Source organism: Ciconia boyciana, chromosome 12, assembly GCF_034638445.1.
Source record: "Ciconia boyciana chromosome 12, ASM3463844v1, whole genome shotgun sequence".
Taxonomy (NCBI): Eukaryota; Metazoa; Chordata; class Aves; order Ciconiiformes; family Ciconiidae; genus Ciconia; species Ciconia boyciana.
The window spans coordinates 11,822,935-11,846,632 of record NC_132945.1 but is presented as its reverse complement, the minus strand read 5'-3'; the positions used below and the strand labels follow the sequence as shown (position 1 = coordinate 11,846,632).

General features: G+C 54.7%; 2 protein-coding genes across 7 annotated transcripts; both read right to left on the bottom strand.

The window, feature by feature from the left end:
• Positions 1–1,880: 1,880 nt before the first annotated feature.
• On the bottom strand, positions 1,881–12,850 carry LOC140658415 (40-kDa huntingtin-associated protein-like). Of its 5 annotated transcripts, XM_072876828.1 has the most exons (5): positions 5,926–12,850; positions 5,727–5,820; positions 5,307–5,500; positions 3,385–3,480; positions 1,887–2,075 (listed from the first exon to the last, which is right to left on the bottom strand). In XM_072876828.1, exon 1 carries the CDS (start codon positions 12,582–12,584, stop codon positions 11,517–11,519), a length of 1,068 nt encoding a protein of 355 aa, XP_072732929.1. In that variant the 5' UTR covers positions 12,585–12,850; the 3' UTR covers positions 1,887–2,075; positions 3,385–3,480; positions 5,307–5,500; positions 5,727–5,820; positions 5,926–11,516. The 5 variants fall into 5 exon arrangements, with proteins under 5 accessions (XP_072732928.1, XP_072732929.1, XP_072732925.1 ...); XM_072876824.1 differs by having other exon boundaries at positions 5,727–12,850; XM_072876826.1 differs by having other exon boundaries at positions 5,307–5,497; positions 5,727–12,850.
• Positions 12,851–13,088: 238 nt separating this feature from the next.
• On the bottom strand, positions 13,089–22,042 carry LOC140658417 (probable G-protein coupled receptor 34). 2 transcript variants are annotated; one of them, XM_072876830.1, is made up of 2 exons: positions 21,902–22,042; positions 13,089–15,492 (listed from the first exon to the last, which is right to left on the bottom strand). In XM_072876830.1, exon 2 carries the CDS (start codon positions 15,474–15,476, stop codon positions 14,466–14,468), a length of 1,011 nt encoding a protein of 336 aa, XP_072732931.1. In that variant the 5' UTR covers positions 15,477–15,492; positions 21,902–22,042; the 3' UTR covers positions 13,089–14,465. The 2 variants fall into 2 exon arrangements, with proteins under 2 accessions (XP_072732931.1, XP_072732932.1); XM_072876831.1 differs by lacking the exon at positions 21,902–22,042 and adding an exon at positions 17,646–17,932.
• Positions 22,043–23,698: the final 1,656 nt, after the last annotated feature.

The window sequence follows — 23,698 nt, the reverse complement described above, 5'->3', positions numbered from 1 at the left end:
GAGCCTCCCCTTTAGGGTCCAACTTTGTTTTGCGAGAGTGGACTTTTGTCATTACTGCATCTCCAGACCGGATATCATGTACTTGCATTCCTGCTGGTACTGGTTGAAACCATTGGGCTTGTGCCCTATTTTCTTGTAGATGTTTTTGTGTCCCCAATACAAATCTGGTAGCTCATTCATCTCCACCTAAGAGGCTGTTCCTAGTGGGGACAAAGGTCCCAGGTACAGCTAAATGCCTGCCAAACACTATTTCTGCTGGTGACAACCCCCGAGGTTGGCGAGGGGTATTTCTAATATCCCATAGCACTATTCTTAAAACTTCAAGCCATTTCAAACCTACCTGACTACAAGTTTGAGCAACTGTATTTTTGAGAGTCCTATTCATTCTTTCCAGCTGTCCTGACGACTGCGGATGATATGGAACACGTAGTTGTCGCTGTGTTCCTAAACTTTTATAGATATTGTCTAGTATCCCCACTGAAAAATGAGAACCCCTCATTGGGTTTCAGGTATTCCGTATCTGGGAATGATTTCCCGCAAAAGTGCTTTGACCAATCCAGCAGTATCAGCCTTCCTGGTGGGAAAAGCTTCTACCCATCCTGAGAGTTGGTCCACGATTACTGGCAGGTGCTTAAATCCGCTCACGGGAGTCACATCAGCATAATCAATTTGCAGTCTTTGGAATGGGAAGTATGCCCATGGTCATCCTCCAGCCTCCTGTTTATTTGGGTTTTGCATCAGAAAACTTCCAACCTGTGGGACAAGAACTCACAATCCTTTTTACTGCCATACGTATTTCTGGAGCCACCCACATTTTCTCAGCCTGGTTAACAACTGCTGTCGTCCCTCCATGTGTTTTATCACAAAACCACCTAGCCAAAGTCATTAAATGTTTTCCTGGTAAAATGGGTTTTCCCCCAGTCGTCCAAATTCCAGTTTCATCTTTCACAGCCTCCCAACTTTCCCAACAAGCCCGTTCTTCCTGAGTGACCGCTGCATATAGTTGGGCTGGGTTACTGACATCTGGCCAATCATCAGCAGAGGGACTTGTTATAGTGGTACACTCATGTATAGGTTGGAGGGCAGCAGCTTTAGCTGCTTGCGGATTAATGACGGAAGATTGGTGAGGAGGACTGTAAACACGCTCAAGGGATGTGCAGCTGGGGTGTAGAAAAATAAAGATATCGTATTGGTTGTTGTTTATCCTTGTGTGCTTGACAAATAGCACATCTGTGTTTAGAGAACATAGGCAGATGGTAGACTTAGAGGCACCCTACCGAACACGCTTGAAATTCCTGCCCTGCTGCACAGAAGATCAAAGCACGGTGGTAAACTACGCCTGCGCGAATCCCTGATAAACAGGCGAAAACAGCGGGGTCGGCGATCCTCCAGCATGGACCGAGCTCAGCGCTGCCTGTGTCCCCGCTTGTGTGCCTCTGCCTGGGTGCTGCTTCAGGGATCCCCCAGTTGGCGAGATAATGAAAATAAATTTACTCTTTGCATTTCATCTGTGGTTTTGTGGTTGTTCCTGTGTTCTGCCTGTGCTGACTCACACAGTTGCTTTACCTGCCAATTCATTATTTCTTTCAATTTCGCTGGATCCTTTGGTATGAGCTGGGCAGTGTACTATAGCGATTTCCCTTGGAAGCTTAATAGCTTCCAACAGCATTCGGATTACAGTTCCATTAGAAATACTTTTTCCCGCCAAGGTACAGAACCCTCGTTCTTTCCATAGCGTACCCATTGCATGACACACTCCAAAAGCATATTTAGAATCAGTATAAATAGTTACCCACTGATTACATCCCCACCAGGCGGCTCTTGCTAATGCAGTTAATTCAGTCCTGTGGGCACTCACCGAGGGTTGTAGAGGTTCCGCTTCTAAGTTTCTCACCACTGCATAGACCGTCTGTCGTTTTCCATTCACGTAGTATGACGATCCACCGGTGAAAAGGGTTAGACCCGAGTTCTCTAGAGGTTATCCCGCAGATCTTCCTGTAGGCGGCTGGAGTGGAACACTACCTTAGCCCAATCATGATGCAGCTCACCATCGGAGGGAAGAGGCAGTAAAGTTGCTGGGTTCAAAACATTACATCTTTTTAAAGTAGTATTATCCGCATGTACAATCGTTAATTCACAAGTATGTGCTCTTTGTGGGGACAATGCTTGTGTAGCATGTTGCTGAAGAATCAGTTCTACTTCATGCGGGACATACACAGCTGTTGGGTGACCCAGGACTAATGGTCTGCTTCTTTCTATGATAGCCGCTGTTGCTGCTATCGGTCTAACACAGGAATTATTCCCTGCCGCTACAGGATCCAGTTGAGTTGAGTGATGAGCCACAGGGCGGCGGTGTGGACCTAGCTGCTAAAGACTCTGCTGGCTACTCCTCTGTTCTCATGCACAAATAGTTCTTGGAGTAATCCAGCAATCCCAGTGCTGGAGCAGAAGCTAAAGCTCCTTTTATAGCTTGGAAAGCCTTTTCCCTCTCTGGACTCCACCGTATAGAAGAACTCTATCAGTTCTTCTGCCTTGGTAGCTTCTGTCCATGGTTTACTTAACTCCCCCAGCCCCGGTATCCAGGGCCTGCAGTATCCTACTGCACCTAAAAATCCTTGCAATTGCTTCTTTGTTACCGGTCAAGGCATTTCTACAATAGCCTGGGCCCGTTCTGGGTCTACTAATCTTTGTCCTTCTTTTAATATGAATCCTAAATATTTTACTTCCTGCTGACACGGCTGAAGCTTAGAAAGAGATGCACGGTGACGTTTTTCTGCTAAAGCAGTACACAGACGAATAGTATCTTTCAAGCGATCTTCGCATGTCTTGCTGACAACTAACAGATCACCTACATATTGTACAAGTATAGAACCTCCAGGTAACATAGCATCTTTCAAATTTTCTCCTTGCCACCCTGGCATGTGATCCTTAAAATAGTTGCAGATGTCAGAGGCGGCTTTGTCCACAAACAGACTTGCTGCCAATTAATAATTAAAATTCTGGAGAGTCATTCCCCCGTACGTCAACAAAGCCTGTCGCAATCTTCCCCAGTAGTCGCTGGGGTGTTCCTCTGGCCTCTGTCTACATTCCTGTACTTTAGTTCAATTTACTCTCACCTCCTCGAAAGCTCTAATCGCATTTATCAGATTTCTAACCACTGTTTGGCAATTATCTCTATCTGTTTGATTATTATAATCCTAATTGGGATCAGCCTGAGGCCAGGCAGTCCGATTTCCCCCTGCCTATAGGGTTAATTGCACATTCTTTTCAATTATTTTATCTTTCTGTCTGGACGGAACAATTCTCTCAATAACAGGCTGGGGGATGGGAAATTAATTCTGGTGGCATATTCTTTAAGATAATCACTGAAAGGATTTTTCACACCTTCCCGGGGATCCTGGAGGTTTTGAGGTTTCCTTGCACCGGACTCCCACACTGCTGCTAGACGAGATCCCCAGGCTGGCTCGGTCTAAAGTTACCCTAAGAAATACAAGGAAAAGAAGGGTGTAAATCCCTAGAGAAAGGAAACAGGAAAGCAGGGGAATAAGAGGAGGAGAAAAAGAAAAGAAAGAAAATCCATCTTGGTCTGACAGCAAGTTTCTCCTGCCTTGTGGGAATAAAACTGCTCCTGACTGGGCAATCAGAAAGCCCAGAGTGCTGTGAGACGCGGGGAAGAGGAGGTGTGGGAGCTGCAGGCGCTGACGCGACCGGCTCCAGCAGCTGCTCTAACGCTGCCAGGAGGAAAGAGCCCCAGCAGCACAGCCTGGGCAGGGAGCGAGGAGGGAGCTCTGCTGCAGCAAGGCAGCCCAGCCCTGCCCCTCGCAAGGCGGGTGCTCAGAGGCGGGAAAGGTGCTGGGAGTCTGCCCCCAACACATCCCACAGGGAAATCCAGACCATGTCCCCGGGAATGCATCATCTTTGTACGCAAATGGAGCCAGAAAGCTTACTTCTTGAGCAGATGCCCTGATCTGGAAGCTTGGGGAAAGTTCTGATACAAGCTTTGTGCTCTGGGGCCCTGTCTGCTTATTTTAAACTACGGCCTCGTGGACTGGGGACTAGCTTTTGGTCAGCATGCCCCCTTGTAAATCTCCTCCTGCTGCATCTCTTACACAGGCGGCCAGGGGTGCACCTCCTCGCTGCCACGTCTTGCTTGTGACAGTGGGGACTTCGGAGCTATGACCCAGACAGCACGACCCAGAGGAGCAAACCTGCCCCAGAGAAAGGGACCACCAGGTAGGTGGTGGGCGACGCACACATGTACGTGAGGCAGCAGAGGAGCAGCAGGATCAGCAGGGTGACGGGGAGGATGTACAGGAGTGCCTGTGGGAAGTTCTCATAGAGGTGAGACCACATGTCGCGCAGATAGTCTGCCAGCCAGGACCAGCGGACGCCTGCAGAAGAGATGTGTCCTAGTGACTGCGAGGAAGTGAGGGGAGAGGGAGGTGAGCCAGGGCCCGTGCTCCCAGGAGGTCTTTGTGTGACAGGCAGCGGTCAGGGCTGCTTGCCTCGGGGGGTTTGCTGGTGGCAGACCCAGGGGTGTTCAATCCTGACTCAGATTTCACACACCTGATGCTGCCAAAACGAATCCTTCTGATCCCAGAAGCTGTTTGAGCCTTGCAGCAAAACTCTCTAGTGGGGAGAGCAGAGAGCCACTAGAAACCCTCCTTTTCCTTGGATCTGAGTGTATTTTGAGGCAGGGTCAGGCCTTCTTCCCTGTGCTGATGGGCAGCATCCAGCCCCTCTCACTCCACACACACACATGCCACTTCCCTCGCTCTGGGGCCACCATAAGGAACTTTAGCCCCAGGAAAAGCCAGTGCCCTCTGGGCAAACTGGTTTTACTTGTGTGCCCAGCAAGTGGAGGAGCGAGCCTGGTTGTGCACCCATGTACACAGAGGACGAGAGGGTCATTTGGGGCAGCACAAAGAGCGTTCCCCGGTCAGGGCTGCTGGGTGCCTTGTCTGCTGCAGGCTGAGGCCAACAGGGTGGACAGGGAGCCCCCAGATCACAAGGGGCAGTGTGTCCACCCCTCCAGTGTTGAAAAACTTCATCCTTCCCAAGAAACTTCCTGGAAAACTCCAGCCCCCTGGGCCGAAGTTCCTGCGGTGGCCTCCAGCCCAGGACTGCCCCGTAGGGCTAGCTGCCCACCCCTTTCTCCTCCACAGCAGATACGTCAAGTGGGTGGGGATTAAGAGGCAGAAACCCATGGATCTGCCACCCAGAGGTGGCTGCAGCGGGCAGTCAGTGCTGCTCGGGGCAGGCTCTTCCCATCAGTCCCTCTCCTGTGGCAGCTCTTGCGCACTCACGTGGGCTGGAGTCTTCTGCATCATCCACATGTAGCTCCCGATCCACTTCCTGCCCTATCCTCAGCCTCACACTGCCCAGCTGGGAGGTGACCTTGGGCTTTGTTGGAGGAATTTCGCCACCTGCCAGGAATTATGCCACCGTCAACAGGGCTCGGCCCTAGGTTCCTGCTTGAAGAAGACGAGTCGCCAATCTGCTGGGTAAATAAACAGTTTATTTATGCGACATGCAGAGCAGCTCGAGCTGGGTGCCTCCAAAGAGGGACCCCGAACCAAGAGATCCCTGGGCAATAATACCCTTACAATCCAAGTTCCCCGCTCCTCACACAACAGTTCTGACCAGTAGTAATATTAGGGTCTGGGGTCTTCCCGCTCTTCGTCGGGTCCCTTCATTGTCTCTAGGCGGGCCGTTTCTTCTCTTACCTCTAAGGTTGCTGTGTCAGCTGACGATGGTAGCGGCCTTCCTTGCTTCCTTATCTTTGAGCTCGAACCAGCTCTGGGGCCTTCTTTTACTTAACTAGGTAAAAGTTCAGCATATCTGGGTGGAAGTTCACAGCCTGCGGCCTAAGGCTTCAGCAAATTTAGCTACTAATGCTAAGCAAGTTCTGGAAAAGTAGTATACCAAATCGCACAACAGGCTTGCAGTGACGGTAGAAGACCAGGGCAGTCAGCACCAGGCGCAGAAGAAAGACAGCATGAGCGCCATGTTTTGCAGCTGGGCACGGTGGGACCTGTGACCCAGACTCTGTCTGCGGGGTTCCCTGAAAAACCTGTAAAATCAGATTAGGATGAGAAAATAAGGGACTAGGTCGGGGGCCTAGGAAAGTCCTGGGGTGCCTGACTGCATTCAGCACCAACAGACATGCCCACTAGGCTGGAGGATGCTGCTTGGACCGTCATCTCCCCTAGCCCTGCCCGGCTGACCAAGAAGGATCCGCAGAGCACTTTGGAGCATCCTTACCCAGCGGCTGAGGCAGCCCGGGAGGAGGAGCACTCATTGAGAGGGAGCCTCGCCTCTCCTGGAGAGAGCGGGTTGCGGGGCAGGGGGAGTATGGACATACAGTGGGGTCGTGGGCCATGGCTTTGAAACGTGCTGCCCTGAGCACATCCCGGAGGCAGGACGCCTTGGCTCCAGGCTCCTCTTGCACTCTCGGGCTAGGAACAGGCTGGCAACAATGTGAGGTAGGAGGCAAGAGATACAGAGAGCAGAGAGAAGCCCTGCAGTTAATCGTGGAAGACGTAGTAGGAGGGAGAAATGTGACAAGAGACACCTGACAGAAAAGGGGAGTCTAAGTCTGTTCATTCGCTCTTGGTTACACGCGGGGAAACTGAGGCAGAGGAGGCGGTGAGCAGCTCGGCCCTAGCTCCCTGGCTGAGCTGGGAATTAAGCTGTGCTCTCCCGAGTTCGCTTTGCTCCCTGTCAGCCACGGTCCCTGCTCAGGTGCTCTCTCCAGCATGCTGCTGCCCGTTTCTGTTATGTGCTGGCAACTTCTTCTGAGAACGGTGCCCGTCTGCCCAGCTGCAATACCCGCATACATCCCCCACATCTGGCTCAGGTGGGGGCTGCAAACCGGGGGCTCTCCATCCAGCACGGGAGAAGCCGGATTCAGAAGCAGCCCTGGCCCATGGCTCATCTGGCTGGGGCTCAGCATTGAAACACCTCGCACGCTTTGGATTGCAAAATAATCTCTGCTTGGGCTATACTAGAAAGGGATGGCAGGGATGTGTTTTGCCTCCCTGGAGACACCAGATAGCTGTGTGATCACTGGCTCACCCAGCCCAGGCAATCCGAGCAGCTGAGCCATGAAAGAGAATAAGATCCACGGTGTCTGGGAGGATTTGGCCAGGCAGCCCCCGCCACAGCATGCCTCTTTGCGGGGTCTGCCGCAAAATCCTGCCGACTATGCCAATTTTTCCTGTTGCGTTAAAAGTTACTGTCGCGTAGGAGTCTGAGGAGTGGCGGGAGGAGGGAACCCTCCCGTTGAGTCACGAGGTTCAGACAGGCCCCCCTTGCTTTCTGAACTCCTTCTCAGAGAGGAGTCTGGGTGCGGCTAAGTCCAGTCTTAGTCTCAGACTTGGTCAACGGTTTATTTTCTAAGGACTGTATATGTAGCCACCCATCAGAGTCAACGTTTGCCCGTCAGAGCCCTCTCAGGGCTTTCACTGAAACAGCTTCACAAAGTTGATTAAGGCAACAGCGTTAATTCGACAACGTTATAAGTCCGGTCGCATTCAGTGTACTGAACTTTCACGATTACGGATTCGCAAATAACGCGATGCACCCCCAGTCTAGTCGTGTTGCATGAACTATCACGACCACACTTGAAGAGTCTGGTCGCGTTCAGTGAGAACTACCACGGCTAGATTAATGAAGAGTGCAGTTTATTAGAGCAACAGACACACAGGTTCTTTTGGATTACCGGTGATAAATTCACTGTCTGCAAAGCACGTGCAAATACCAAGAGTATGAGTAACACTGCCGGCTACAAACACGTTAAAAGATAATAAAGCGACTCTATAGAGATTTCTAAGTTTCCGGGGAGGCACTTGGTGTAACTAAGCGTTCGAATCTTAGGCGTCCAAAGGCATCCCGATGGGGGGGGGGGGGGGGAGAGGCTCAGCCCGTCGACTGATCCCAGAGGTCAGAGTGGTACATGATGGTGTCTTCCCTAACACTCTCTCTCTCTTAAGCTATTTTATACTGTTTTTCACCTTTCAGGTGGAGCTTGAGTGACTCGAGTCATACATACCTTCGTTTAGGATTGGTGTAAAGTTTTCTCGCTTCGCTTTTAAAGGTATAAACTGGGAAAATTCAAAGCACAAGCTCAGTGAGGGGTGGTCGCACCTTGGAGACGGGTAGCTTTTGGGATGGAGGTGTGTTTTGGTATTATAATGATGTAATAATGAGCAAAGTTCACCAAAAGGACAGCATTTTGTCAAAAACACGACAGGCTGTTGGCCCAGGGTAGCAAATACGCAGCTTATCAGTTCCATAATACCTTTAAGTTCCCATATAATCGCAGAGCCTGGCCGCGGTATCTCCACACCGCTCCACCCTCCGAGCAGTGCCTCTTAGAGTCAGCACACCAAGTTCCCCTGGCGTTGCCGACATCTAAGGTTGCAGGCCTAGGGAACTTCCGTGGAACGGACTCCTTGCATGTCAGCCGCGTTCCACCCGGGAAACTTCTTCAATGCTGTGCCTTACCTAAAAGTGTGAATATAAGTTTAATTTCTAAGTCACCTCCAGCAATTATTCCACAGGTGACTAGGCAGGGCATCCCCTGGCCGAGAGGCAGAGGGCTTTGTGCTGGTCCAGCCCTTCCCCTGCACAGAAACGCCTGTGGCTTGGGGGAGGCTGTGATGCCTCTCAGATTTGTGTCGTGCTGGGAGGAAACAGCGTCTGGTCTCCATTCCCCACAAGATAAATGTCAAGAGACGCTTCCAGTAACGGCTGCCAGAGCTTGGCAGGCTCCGACACATCTGCCCGCCTGCCCACAGCCCCTTCCCAGTGCTCTCGCTCAGCACAGCCCCTTCACTGCTTCCTGGGTGGCTGGAGAACATCCCGGAGCTGCTCAGGGCTGGTTGGTGAAGGCTGCTCGGTCGCCTGCAGAGATTTCAGCCCCGTTTCCTCTTTGAAAACAATCCAGAGGGGGCTCTGGTGCACGCAGCTTTTTCTCTGGTCTAACCCTGTGCCACCAGACAAATGTGCCACAACACGGCAGCCTGTTTCTGGAGGCAGGAGGAGCCTGAGCACCCACTGGTACAGGCAGGGACCGTGTCCCTGCTTCACCAAGCAGAGCTGGGTACCAGCCCTGAGAGACAAGGCCGCCAGGACCATACGGAGCAGCCAGTCCTGTGTGACTGACTACACCCGCGCCTGAGCCAGCTCCTGGGTGGGCTTGCAGTCCTCACCAATTTTGTGTTGCCAAAACCCCCTGCTCTTGACCAGTCCCCATCAGTCCCTCACCCTGATGGGCATTTAAGCTTCAGCTGGTCAGGCCCAGCCTGGCCTGCAGTGGTAGCCATGGGCAGAGGGTGCAGATGTCTGCCCTTGTCCAAGGGCATCAACATGGGGGACTGGGCCAGTTCCTCAGCGAGTGTGTGCCGCTCTCTGTCTACAGCCCAGCTGCTGCTTTGGGGCTGAGCTGATATCTCTGCTCTGGTCTCTCTGCCATCAGGCCCTTCACCATGCCTGGGATGCTCCGCTGCACCGGTGGCCCAGAGACTGCAGCCAGCTGTCCTTGTGCAGCACTGCGCTCACGAGAGATGTAGCTGCCTTGGAGCCGAGGAAGGTTGCCTTGAGAAGGGCCCAAGGTGGCAGGTTTTGTCCTCCCAGACTGAAGGCTACCCTGCCTCAGGCAGGGGTGTTCCCCTTTGAGAAGCTTATGGCTCCCACTCCCCTCTTCAGGCCAGCGCTTGCCAGGCAGCCTCTCCTCACATCTGTGCCTGGTTATTGTCAGAATGCAATTAAGCCAAAGGGTGATTGTATCTCCTGCTTGGGGCTGTAATGTAATCACTGCCAGGGCCACAGCAAAGGCTCCTTGTACAGCAGTGTGGAGGCTGGCAGTTGCAGGAGGCTTTTTCAGCCCCGCTTCACTTGAGACATCAGCTTCTGATCTCCACTGGGTGTGGGTTCCCAGGCAGGTGACGCCACCGGGCTCATCTGGAGGAAGCAGGGAAGCACATGTCCCTGCTTCCTCCAGACACAGGCCATGGAGGGGAGCGTCTGCGTGCACCACAGCCAGCCAGCGCACCCGGGGGCGGCTCAGAGCAGCCGTTCCTTGCACAACCACCCTGCCTCATGGCAGGGCCCTGGGGTTGCCACCACGACCGTCCCCTGGTGCTGCCGGTGGAGCTCTCCTCAGAGCTGCCCCAGGCTGCAGCTCTTATAGGTGTGAGCAGAGACTACCTGACTCTGATAGGGTGCCACGGGAATTCACATGCCAATTGCTGGCTGTTGCTGGGCTGGCGCACCTACCCTGCCCATCCCCCTGCGATGGTGGCCAGCACCTGGCTGACCCCTGCCATTCTCCAAACCCCCTCATAACCCTGCTTCAATTTACTCTCATCTCCTTGCAAGCTCTAATTGCATTTGTCAGGTTTCTGACCCCCTAACTGTTTGATTATTATAATGCCAATTAGGATCAATCTGAGGCCAGGCAGTCCAATTTCCTCCTGGCTGCAGGGTTAATTCCGCATTCTTTTTAATTAACTTGTCTTTCTCATCTGGATGGAACAACTCACTCAATAACAGGTTAACAATCAGCCCAGGACAGATTATATCCCAAACAAATATTAGAAAATAATGAGGCACACTGACCCACATCTTCCCTTAACCTGGGCATTTGATTTCCCCACATAACCAAATCCCCAGGGTTCCAGGGGTGATGGGTGTATACATGTAACACTGGAGGCAGGGGAGGAACATGTCTCTCTCTCTCTCTCTCACACACACACACACACGAGTCCCCCCCCGGCTGCATTGCAAGAGGATTAGGGATAACATCAGAAACCATAGGGTGAAGTCCAACAGAAGCAGTGGGGACAGCAGAGGCAACTGGGGGGGGGGAAATCAACAAGCGATACAGAGGGAGGAGTATAGGGTGGTGCAGAGACCGACTCTGCCAGCTGTTCTACAGAAAACAGTCAGGCCACCACCACTGGTCCCCAGGCAACCACTTGCACGTCAACGACCAACTCCTTTTGTCCACCACAAGAGCCAAATGCATGGCCTCACGTTGGCTGCAGTGTCTGTTGCTTTCAGGAGGGAAAAAAAAAAAAATCTCATTTTAATGTGTTTTTTTAAGAAAGCAACTCCAGCAACATTTGATTCCTAGATGTGCAAACCCTCTAACACATGTACCCCGGGTGATATCCTCCTAGCAAGTTTTCCTGTCTGCAAAGTGCAGCCAGTTCTTCAAGGAACAGCCTGGTTCTGCCTTGAATCGGCCTTTCTGCTTTGGGATTACACCCTTTCAAGCATGACAACTTTCAATACATACAGCGAGTAGTTTACTACAACACAAGATAAACGAGTTAGATGAACACGTTTGCTCATCAATTATTACTTGCTTCTGTTACAGAAGTCATATTAAAAATAAATAACGAAATAGAGGATACGCTGACACAGATTGTGGCTTAAGTAACCAGGCCAGGCCAGGCCCAGCCGCCCCGCGGGAGCACGGCAAGGCCCGTCCACGCCGGCAGCGGCGCTCAGAGCCCCTGTCCGGCAGGGCTGAGCATCTCCTGCAGCACCAGGTGCAGCAGGTGGTTCTGCTCGGCGCTAAGCAGCGGCCAGAGCTCGGCCTGCAGGGCCTTCAGCGCCTCCGCGTCCTTCTCCTGGCACGCCAGCACGGCCGACTGCAGCAGCAAGAAGAGCTCGGCCGGCAGGTAGCTCGCCGCCGGCGGCAGCCCGCCGCCCGCCCCGGGGCCGCCCCCGGGCCCCGGCCCCGCGCCGCCCTCCGGCGCCTCCCAGCAGTACTGCTCCAGCGTCCGGGCGTGCTCGGGCAGCAGCTTGGCGGGCGGCGGCTGCAGCAGCAGCAGCAGCAGCACCCGCGACACCTCGCAGCGCGCCAGCACGTCCAGGAAGGCGCCGCCGGGCGCGCCCCGGCCAGCGCCGCCCAGCCCGGCCCCGGCCAGCGCCTGCGCCCGCGTCAGCGCCGCCAGGGCGCCGGCGTAGTCGCGGCCCAGCAGCAGGCAGGAGGCGCGCTCAGCCAGGCAGCGCAGCGCCTCCAGGGGCAGCCGCGCCGCCGCCAGCAGCTCGGCCGCCCGCTGCAGGTGCGCGGCGGCGCGGGCGGGCCGGCCCGTGTCGCGCAGCGCCGCCGCCAGCTCCAGGCACAGCCCGGCCGCCAGCGCCGGCTGCCCCCGCTCCAGGTGCAGGCGGGCGGCGAAGGCGCCGCAGCTCTGCGCCGCCGCCACGTGCTCGCCGAAGCCGCCGCGCAGCCCCAGGCGCTGCCGCAGGTCCCGCTCTTGGCGCAGGAAGAGCCGCGCCGCCTCGGCCAGGGCGGCCGCCTCGGCGGGCCCGTGGAAGAGGCTCTGGGCGCAGCGCGCCACGGCCAGCTGGCACCAGGCCGCGTAGGGCAGGCTCTCCTGGGCGCGCAGCTCCCGCGCCAGCGCCGCGAACTGCTCCGCCGCCTCCGCCACGTTCGGCTTCCGCAGGAATCGCCGCCGCAGCTTGGCCGACACCAACCGGTACCGCGACAGGAAGTCCCCGTCGCCGCCGAGGCCCGGCCCGGAGCCGCCCGCCCCGCCGGGGCCGGAGCTGCCCGCCGCCGACAGCATCGCGCGCCGCCCGGAACTGACGCGCCGCTCCTCGCTCCGCTCCGCTCCGCCTCGCCTTGCCGCCGGCCAATCGGCGCCCGCTCCGGGGTCACGCGGACGGTGGGGCGGTGAAGAGGCGGAGGGGGGTGTGGCTACTGCCAGCCTCCTGCCTGCTAGCCCCCTCCCCGCACTTGTGGTCCCGTCTCCTCTCACCTGCACCACAGTCCCTCTTGTTTCCCCCAGAAGGGAAACCTGCACTGGTACTGCGTGTCCTACATGGTCCTCCGCTGTGGAGCGGGGTGCTGGCCAGGTGTGGGGTCGTGAGGATTTCTAGCCTCTGTGCTACTGTACAGGCAGGGAGGTGTTGAGGGACTCTGCTTTACGATGGGGGGAACTTGACTTCCCACAAGCTGTATAGGGTGCACATACTCTGGTGTTGTGATGCTGAGGCTTCTGAACCACATATCGTTTCTGCTTTGACTCTTGTTAACACTAGTCGGAAAATGAGAACAGTTTTGTGACCTTTATTTGCAGCTTTCCACAGGAAGAGCTTGGCTCTTGGTGTTTCCCCCCACCCCCGTTAAAGAGAAAAATATGCCTCTCCTGTTCTTAATGTTTTTAGTAGCAGAGATGAAAGAGCACGGTGAGTCTTGTCCTCTGATTTTTAACGTGCTCCTTCAACACAGCTGCAGTGGGGTTTGGGGTTGCTCAGACCTTAACTGGAAAGATCAGAGTATTCAGTCTTTAATGAAACATTTTATTCTCCCAATTATTATTCAAGTGTTTGAGCTAAGCAGTTACTTAGAACAGTTTGCAGTATGAATGAAAATCCTCCCTCCTCCTCATTGCCTAGGCTGTGTTTGCCCGATGTGCGAGTGGCTCAGTCTGTGTCTCCAAGTCTGCAGTCTTCTAAAATAAGCAAACAGATGAGCATATGAAATGGAAAAATACAAACTGGGAAATGTTCTCTTCTGCAGGAAGAGAATGAACACCAAAGAATAAGAAAGGCAGAAAATCTTGCTAGGCACTTCTGTGGTGCATTCCCTTTGACTGTAGATGGATGGACCCCTTGCTGGATGTTCTTGGCATGGTCCAAGCGCCAAACAAGTGCTGTGCAATGGCCAGGCAAAGCTGCTGGTCCTGGGTGAACATGCCAGTGAAATGAGCAAAGGAAAATTGCTAAAGGAAGCCTGGAGCTGTCTGAATACACAGAAAAGTGAGGCTGACCTGGAGTTACAAAGACTGCGGTAACAACAAGAGAGGAAAAGTTATCATTGTCCTGGTTTGGGCTTACAGGTTTGCAATGTTTCCTGGCATACCTGTCCTCCAAGCCCCGCAGCGCACATTTCTGGGTTCCATCATGGAGCAAAATATTCACCCACTCCCCAAGTAATGCTCTGATGGGTGTCTCCCTCTTCTTTTCCCAATGCTTCTGCACTCATCATTTCCCTTTCCCTTTTCCTGCTTTCTCTGGTGTGGAGATGATATGGCACTTAGAAAACATTCACAGCAGATTCCCATTCCCATTCCTCCCATCACTCCTCTTCCTCCCATTGAAGGAGCCTGTCTCAGTCCTGGGCTCTGTAGCTGCCCTTCCCCAGGCTGGGTGGAGACCCTAGGCCAAGGCTGTTTCTCCTTTGACGCTCCCAGCCTTCATTCTTCCTGGGAAATATGTTCTTCAGCTGTGTCAGCAGAGCTGGTGCAGTAAAAAGTAAGGTCCCGGTTATCCTTTCCTCTTCATTTACCCCCCCAAGGAAGCTCTAGCCCTGGTGATGTCAGTCAAAGAAACATGAAGTGGTTCCAGTTTCTTTCTCCATCTTGCCAGCAAGTCTTGTCTGGTAAATACCAGCAGTCAGAGCAAATCCTTGATGAGAAGGTGCCATGCCTGAGACCTTGGCCTCCCTAGAAAGCCACAGGCCTGCTGTGGCTCAGCCCCCCCTGCTTCCTTGGGAGAGCTCTCTTCAGCCTGCCCTGGATGGTGCAGAGCACAGCTCTCCGGAAGCTGCTGGACAAGAAGAAGAAGATAACTGGGTCAAGGCAGCTGTTGAGGGCTGAGATGCAGAGCACAAGCTCATTAGCAAGGTGGAGACCCTGCTTCCAGGGCAGGCTAGAAATGGCCCCCACTTGCGTGAGGATGTAAGGAATGCGGACAATGTGATAGGGGGTGAAGCATACAATGAAGATGATCAGGACTATGAAGGTCTTGGTGATGGCTCTCATGCTGGTCCTTTTGTTCAGCTGCTGAGCTTTCACCGAGGAGACTCTGTGCAGCTTGGCAAATATCTTGCTGTAGAAGTAGAGGAAGAGCAGCAGCAGGATGAAAAAAGTGGCTACTGCAACCATGTTAAAAGCTGCTGCTGTGGTGCTTTTGCTTCTGAAGTGGAAGCATTTATGGTCACAGGGCCCTTTTCCTCTTGTCTCAAAAAAGAAAGGCAGCGTGAATGCTGTGTGCACCAACCAAACCACCCCAGAGGCCATGGTGCTACAGGACACAGTGTGAATCCTAAATTTCTGCAGGGGCCGGATGATCTTCAGGTAGCGGTCAAGGCTGATCAGGCTGAGGAATGTGATGCTGACATACATGTTGAGGTAGAAGAAGGCCCCGACAATGTTGCAGAAGATCAGAGGTTCACTCTTGCTTTGAAAGGCGATGCGGAAGGGCAGGCAGAGGGAGAGCAGCAGGTCAGAGAGCGCCAGGTTCCGCATGTACACAGTGATGGAGGTCCTGCACTGTGCACTGCACGAGAACACCCAGAGTGCCAGGGTGTTGCTGAGCAGCCCAATGATGAAGATGAGGGAGTACATCACAGGGAGCGTCACAGAGAGGAATTCATCTCGGATCTGACAGCAGGAATTGCTGAGTCTGTGCTCTGTGAGCTGGCTGGCAGGAAAGGGGGTGCTCGGGGAGTCCATTGTTAGGGCCACGGATCTGGAAAGAAAAATGCAGGAGGTGTTGGAGCGGACATCTGCATGAGCTGGCTCCATACAGGCACCATCACTTGTAAGTGTTGTAGGCTCCTGCGGTACCTCTGTGGTTCCCTGGTGCCCCAGGTCATGGCAAACACAACTTTGCAGTCCCTCAAACTGTTACATGAAGGCCACCAGCTTGCGTAGCACATGGAAAACCAGACTGGGGACTTAGGAGCACGAGTCTGCCAGGCTCACACACTGGCTTTTGGGACTGCCTTCTCTCCCATGGGGCTCAGGCCTGCAGGGAAACCTCCACAGAGAATCTGCCCGTTCAACACTGGTGAGAAAACGGGCCACCACACTCCTGCCACAGGCTGGTCCGCGTGGCCAGCAGCACTCTGCTGTCCCAGGTGTGGTAGCTGTCTTTTCTCCTGTCTTCTCTCGTGCTGTTCCATGCTACCCTCTGCTAAGGAAGGATGTGAGACTGGAGTGGTGGAAGTTGGCTGCTGCATGCTAGGTAAGCACACCCTACTGAACAGCAAAATCTGGGGTTCCTCAGCAGGGGAAAGACACATTTTTGATTGTACGTGAGCAACCAAATGGGTATAGCAAACATGAATTCAGACCACATGCAGCATGATACATAGGGGTGCCTTGGCGTTGTTGAGGGACACTGCTGAGGTCTGTCAGAGCTCCCTACCTTCCCCTGTGAGGCGGGGAAATCAAACCCACACCCGGCTGTTCCTTCATCACCATTCTGCTGCTCTCACGTCAGATACCCGGGCTTGCCTCAGGAGCAAGGCCCCCCTCCACCAGACTCTTCCCTCCCGCCCAGCTCGCTCTCATGCCCATCCCTTTTCCCCCAGTGATCCCAGCGCTTGCAAGGTGCAGGACAGTGGGACAGGGCTGCAGGTCTTGGCCAGCAGTGACGGTGCAGGGGAGTGCACTTGCGCTGCTGGTTCCGGTGGCTAGGCTGGAGCTCTGGCTCTGGGTGCTGCGTGCATGCACGTGCCTGCATGGTTTTGGTGTCAGCCCTCTTCTCATGACTTTACCCATCGTCGCTTTTCTGTCCGTGGTGCAAGGCCGCAGGGTTCCTCCACCAGTGAGGGAAGGCAGGGAGCGAGCCCACGGCAGGGATGGAGGCACTGCAGCCGTGGTGGCCTGGTTCTGCCCAAGCCCTGCTGGGCACTGACCCCAGAAACACTTTGCATGCCCATGAGCTCCTGTTTCCCCTGGACAGGGATGGGAGGCCTGGCTCCTTCCAGCCCCTCACCCTTCACTCCCCTTCCTGCTTTCCATGATGTCGAGCTGCAAAAACCTCCAACTTCCTTCCCACCTGCCACAACTTCTCTAACAGACTTCTCTGCTCCCTTCATACATCCCCAACATGGACTGCAGGGCAGAGCCAGCCTCGGGCACTTCAGGACAGAGGCAGCAGAGCTAGCTGGATTTGCTGCTTATGACACATGGTGCTTTAAAAACACCACAGGTTGAATGCCTCATTCATAGATCTGGCTTGCTGCACGAGGGTAATGCCTTACTGCTTGAAGCTGGCACCTGATTGCTTGAAGCTGGATCTTTGTGGCATCTGTGTGCGCCTGTGTATGCACCCAGCACAGTGCCTCTTACCTGGGGGGCTGTGCAGGTCCCTGCAAGGGTAGGCACTGACCCCCAGGTGTGTGCACAGCCTATCAATCAAGCATATAGAGCTGCATGTGTGTCGTGCAGGGGTGTGTGTATGTGCGTACAGCTCTGTGTGGGTATGTGCACGTATGTACAGTTGCAGGGCAGCGTGACCTTCATGTGTGAGTGAGAGTTGGTATAGTGATACACACACTTTGTGTGTGTCTGCACACTTGTGACTACTACGGGGCTGTGACAGTTTGCCTGAATGTGCACAGCTGTGCCACAGTCCCCACACCTGTATGCGACTCCAGCCATGCTTAAGCCCATGTGTGTGGCAGATGTCCCTGCCTGTCCTGGGCTCCTTCTGCTGAGCCCACGGCTCCCCCCACCCAGCCCCAGCCCAGCTTTTCCCACCAGCCATAGCCCCAACCTGAGTTAGCTGGCCTCAGTACGCCCGCTCCCTCTTCCCCCCCCAGCACTCACCTCCATGACAAAAACATCCCAGTGACTCATAGCAAGAAGAAAAGCCACTCCAGAGTCACCTACCTCTCTCAGCACCTCTCTTCTGCTCCTTCCCCTGCTGTGACAGTGGTTCCTGCTCTCACTGGGGCCCCTATAAGCCCTTGGCTGGTGACAACATCTCTCACCGTGACAAACATCCTCCATAGTTTCCCTGCTCCTCCCATGTGGGCTTGATGGGTTTTTCCCTTTCTGGCCCTGGAGAGGGGGTGCATTTTGCAGGGGTTTGTCCTGATGCAGGCTCTTCAACGCACCCCATGCACCCACTTCCCTGAGCAAGCACTGGCCACGGCAGCAGCTCATGCAAATGAGCTGATTTGGAGACAGCAGTGGTCCAGCCCAGGGTGCTGCTCTCTCCAAATCAGCTCATTCACACCAGCGTGGGTCAAGCCACAAGCCAAACCCAATAAGCCTTGTGAAAGCAGCCCATGCTGCACCATCCACTGCCCTTGGGGACCATGGGGGACGCCGGACACTTAGGGGAGAGCTCAGCCACAGGGAGATGGGGCACAGTGGTGTGCCACCACTCACAAGCTACCCCACGGCGTTGGGGCTGCGAGCATGGGTCTATGCTGACAGAAGGAGGGGAGTTCTCCCAGCTTTTGCCCACACCAAGGGCGAAGTGATTCAGCTGGAAGTCCTTGAAGCATCCACTTTCTTGGAGACCCCGGCCTGATCCTGCACTGGCTTCAGCCCTGCACAGATGATATTCCCAGTGTTGCCTGCATCAAGCGTCTGGCTGGGGTGGCGTGGAGACAGGCCAGAGCTGCCAGGGCAGCTCCTCCGGGCATGGGAATTGCACAGACAGGGGACAGGCTGCTCGTCCCCTAGCCCTCATCCCAGACACAGAAAGCACAACAGCCACATGCGTAGAGCAGATTGTTCTGCAAACTGTTTCCATGTTACTGGAATTAGCTGGCAGAGCAGAGCGAGGTGCGCCCACACAAATGCAAATAGCCCCGGCAGGCAGGGGAGGGATGAGCAGATGATGGCAGGGGAAAGGAGAAATCCTTTCGTATGCTGCTCTTTGCGGGCTGCTGCAGCATGGTCTGGCCAGGGCTGAGAAAGCAAACGGAGCTGTACACAGCCGTCCTGACTGAAGACGGGACAGCAACTGCCATGCTGTCAGCACTGCTGTACACCCAGGGAAGGGGAGGCACCAACAGCCGAGGTGGCTGGGCAGAGCTGGGCAGAGCTCAGCATCGAACCCAGCATCCTCCCAGCCCCATGGCAAGCGCTGCGCCCCTCTTTGCACAAATAAGACTGTCTCCAGCTGCCCAGGCAGCTCCTCATGCCCCCTGGAGGGACCTGAACTCAGGATCTCTTCATCTGCAGCTCAGGTTCCAGCATGAAGGGCGGTAAATGAAGCAGGTCCTTAGGAGCAAGTCAGTCCTCCAGCCGCACGCGTCCAAATGTCAGCAGTGCAAAATGCCTGTCGGCAGTGCAGGCAGTGCAGAGCTCTTGGCACCAGAAATCCCTGCTGTGACCAGAGCTTGAGGGCTGCTGGGCAGCTCGTGGGGGCTACGGAGGTCTGAGACCCTTGGGAAAAGGAGGTGTCCACATCCTACCCTCCTGCTTCCCACCCTGCAGCCACTCTGCAAGAGGCTTTAGGTCCAGCTGCATTCAGACCCCTCAAAAGTAGGTCAAGTCACCATTCATGTGGGCTGGAGAGAAACCCCTGTCTGTACCTGCCTGTGCTCTTACCCCTTGGCAGGGACTCACACAGGAAGGCTGTGGGCAGATGCTGCACTGCCAGGGCTTGTGTCAGCACCAGCCGCCCTCCTGCAGCAATGCCGCTTCCCAGGCCAGCAGAAATCTGCTGCTTATCTGCCTCCCCTCGGCAGGAGCCCCCCAGCCCACAGGCTGCCTTCCCAGTATCAGCAGCCTCAGGCTTGACCCTGAAGCCTGCCATCCTCCGTTCCACTGCAAGGCACTGTCACATGCCGACTTAGTGGCCCCGGGAAACAAGAATGAAATCCAGATCCATGGGGTGCTTTACCAGCAGGTGCACATGGCTTGATTTGAAACACCTTTGCTGTGCTCCTCGGACACTCCACGGCCCGACAGCATCCCTGCCCTGGGTGAGCTCAAGGTGCTGCTTCCCTCCAGAGAGAAACCATGGCTTCCCTGCAGGGCCAGCATAGGAGATGCATAAGGAGGAGGCTTTTTTCCAGCCATGAAAATGTTAAAGCCTAAACCTCTGATTTCTTTGGCTTGTCCCAGCATCTTGTGCTGCATCAGCTTCACCCCCAGCCCTTGCTGAGTAATTCAGACAGATAAACCTAAACAGCCCTGCCAGCCGGCAGGCAGAGAAGCAACTGTAAACTGAGAAAGGCCAGGATATTTGAAAGTGTGTTTCTACAGCATCAGCTGGCTGGTGTCAGCCACTTTCAAACATATCCATACAGGTAAGCACACCACCACACTCGTGTCCCCTGTGTTCCTGCCCAGCCCTTCTGCAGCAACCCAGCTCCTGAAGGGGCCCAGGGACAGAGCCGGGAGGAGTGAGCTCCCAGTTCCTGCCACTCTGGGTGAGAGCCACGAGGGCGTAAAGGAGAGACGCGAGGCCAGGCTCGCAGAGAGGGACATCTTCTATTAGACCAGCTGGTACCATGGGGATGGCAACCAGCCTGGCTGTGCAGCCCAGTCCAGAGTAGAGGCTGGCAGACCAGAGGGGTCTGCTGGGACTGGGAGCAGGAATAAGGTCTTTAGTCCTGAAGATGGGTGGTTACTGCCCATGCTTGGCTTCAAGTGCAGGAAGCACACAGTGACCCACAGCTCACAGGCTGTCTTGCAGCATAGCAAGACGCTGACAGCTTGTGGTCTGCACGGCTGCTGTGAACTGGTGTTTTGTGAGCATTGTTATCCCGCAGCATCATCACTCGCTTGGGGAATTTTTTACTCATTCTGAAGAGTCACAGAGGGATGAACTACATTATTGATCACACTTCAGTTTCACTTGCCAGCTTTGCAGTACCTTTTGTAAGCTAAGAGTATAGGTCAGATTGGGTTTTTCTTAGAATTCTGTTTGTGTTTTTTTTAATACAAATTGAACTTTGAGCATCAATGTGAAGTACAGGACTTGAACTTCAGTTTCAGGCATTGACACCCACACTGTCCTTTGGGACTAAGCTTTTACCAGTGCGCTGATGGGACACATGTAGGAAAGTGCCCATGTCACAGCAACCACATGGCTGCTCTGAGCTTGTTCGGGACAAGCTGAAAGCTGAGTGCCACCTGCCACCAAGCCTGTGCGATATGATATTCAGGACTGGGGAGAAAGCAGGAGGGAAGTCTGGCTGCAGAGGACCCCACAGGACTCCCCAGCCATGTTACCTTGACGTAAGGGCCATAGAGGCCTTACGAAACAAGACACTTTTTGTATAAACAACTCATGCCTTGCTAATGACTGTGCCCTTGAAGAAAAACTGAGAGACTGATAAAAGGAGAATATGCAGGCCTCGTTAAACCTTCCAAGAAGAAACTAAGACAAGGAACTTCAAGGACTGATAAAGGAAGCATCTTGTTATAAGGGAGATTGCCAGGCTGGGAGGATACAGCACTACATGAAGTCAACAAAATTTACAGAAACTAGGGGAAAGGTAGACAGCAGGGAGAGATCACGACCACCGACTCAAAGAACAAAGAAAGCTACCCTCCCACTTCCTGAAAGCATGTGCAGAATATTAAAGTAGCACTGTAGCTTTAAGTTGAAATAAGAGAAATGTAAACCAATAGAAAACTGCTTTGTGTAATTACTTATGCATAACTATACCGTATAAATATTGTACCTGCATGACCAAACTTTGTGCTAGCTTTGTGGAATGACCACCTAGCACCCATCTCTGTGCAGACGTGAAATAAAATACCTCTGCCCTGTGTGCGTATTGGTGTCTCGCACACCAGGTAAACAGCCTCAGACTTGTGGGATAACAACCTCAGCTCACGGTGTGGGTGCAGTTTGGTATATGTGCTCATAAGAGTGTAAGAACAGCCTCTCTCTACTAGACCAAGGGCCTGTCCAGCCCAGGACCTTGCCTCCAGCAGTGCTGTAAGCACATGCTCAGGGAAAAGCAAGAAGCAGCCAAGCACGCGTGATGCTTCCCCCACCCACTTACTCTCTCCGGCACCAAATGTTTTCAGCGCTGGGGATTTCCCCAGTCAGATGTAGTTTATCTATTTAGGAACCCAAGAGCTCTCTCGTCCAAGTGTTTATCCGTCACCCTTCGAACTCACCTAAAATTACTGTGCCCCCCCATCTTTTGGCTCAGAGTCTCACCCACCTGCTACCATTTGGGTGGACTCTTCTTGTTTGAACCTGGCTGCTGCTGGCTTCACCCGAGAGCCCTTGCTCCCCTGCCCTACGGCTCTCTCGGGGGCTCTCCCGGGGCGCCCGCCGGGCCGGGCCGGGCCGGGCCGGGCCGGGCCGGAAGCGCGGGGCCGCCCGACCGCGAAGGGCCGCAACACTGCCCAGCCCCACGCCGTGCCTGGGGCGGGGCCCACCACATATAACCACGCCCTTTGGTGGGCGGGGCGCCGTCGTGAACACACGTCTGCAGTAGCCACAGCCCCTCCCCGCCTCTTCACCGCCCCACAATCCGCGTGACCGCGGAGCGGGCGCCGATTGGCCGGCGGCAAGGTGAGGCGGAGCGGAGCGAGGAGTGGCGCGTCAGTTCCGGGAGCCTGTCCCCTGTCTGTGCAATTCCCATGCCCGGAGGAGCTGCCCTGGCAGCTCTGGCCTGTCTCCACGCCACCCCAGCCAGACGCTTGATGCAGGCAACACTGGGAATATCATCTGTGCAGGGCTGAAGCCAGTGCAGGATCAGGCCGGGGTCTCCAAGAAAGTGGATGCTTCAAGGACTTCCAGCTGAATCACTTCGCCCTTGGTGTGGGCAAAAGCTGGGAGAACTCCCCTCCTTCTGTCAGCATAGACCCATGCTCGCAGCCCCAACGCCGTGGGGTAGCTTGTGAGTGGTGGCACACCACTGTGCCCCATCTCCCTGTGGCTGAGCTCTCCCCTAAGTGCCCGGCGTCCCCCATGGTCCCCAAGGGCAGTGGATGGTGCAGCATGGGCTGCTTTCACAAGGCTTATTGGGTTTGGCTTGTGGCTTGACCCACGCTGGTGTGAATGAGCTGATTTGGAGAGAGCAGCACCCTGGGCTGGACCGCTGCTGTCTCCAAATCAGCTCATTTGCATGAGCTGCTGCCGTGGCCAGTGCTTGCTCAGGGAAGTGGGTGCATGGGGTGCGTTGAAGAGCCTGCATCAGGACAAACCCCTGCAAAATGCACCCCCTCTCCAGGGCCAGAAAGGGAAAAACCCATCAAGCCCACATGGGAGGAGCAGGGAAACTATGGAGGATGTTTGTCACGGTGAGAGATGTTGTCACCAGCCAAGGGCTTATAGGGGCCCCAGTGAGAGCAGGAACCACTGTCACAGCAGGGGAAGGAGCAGAAGAGAGGTGCTGAGAGAGGTAGGTGACTCTGGAGTGGCTTTTCTTCTTGCTATGAGTCACTGGGATGTTTTTGTCATGGAGGTGAGTGCTGGGGGGGGAAGAGGGAGCGGGGCGTACTGAGGCCAGCTAACTCAGGTTGGGGCTATGGCTGGTGGGAAAAGCTGGGCTGGGGCTGGGTGGGGGGAGCCGTGGGCTCAGCAGAAGGAGCCCAGGACAGGCAGGGACATCTGCCACACACATGGGCTTAAGCATGGCTGGAGTCGCATACAGGTGTGGGGACTGTGGCACAGCTGTGCACATTCAGGCAAACTGTCACAGCCCCGTAGTAGTCACAAGTGTGCAGACACACACAAAGTGTGTGTATCACTATACCAACTCTCACTCACACATGAAGGTCACGCTGCCCTGCAACTGTACATACGTGCACATACCCACACAGAGCTGTACGCACATACACACACCCCTGCACGACACACATGCAGCTCTATATGCTTGATTGATAGGCTGTGCACACACCTGGGGGTCAGTGCCTACCCTTGCAGGGACCTGCACAGCCCCCCAGGTAAGAGGCACTGTGCTGGGTGCATACGCAGGCGCACACAGATGCCACAAAGATCCAGCTTCAAG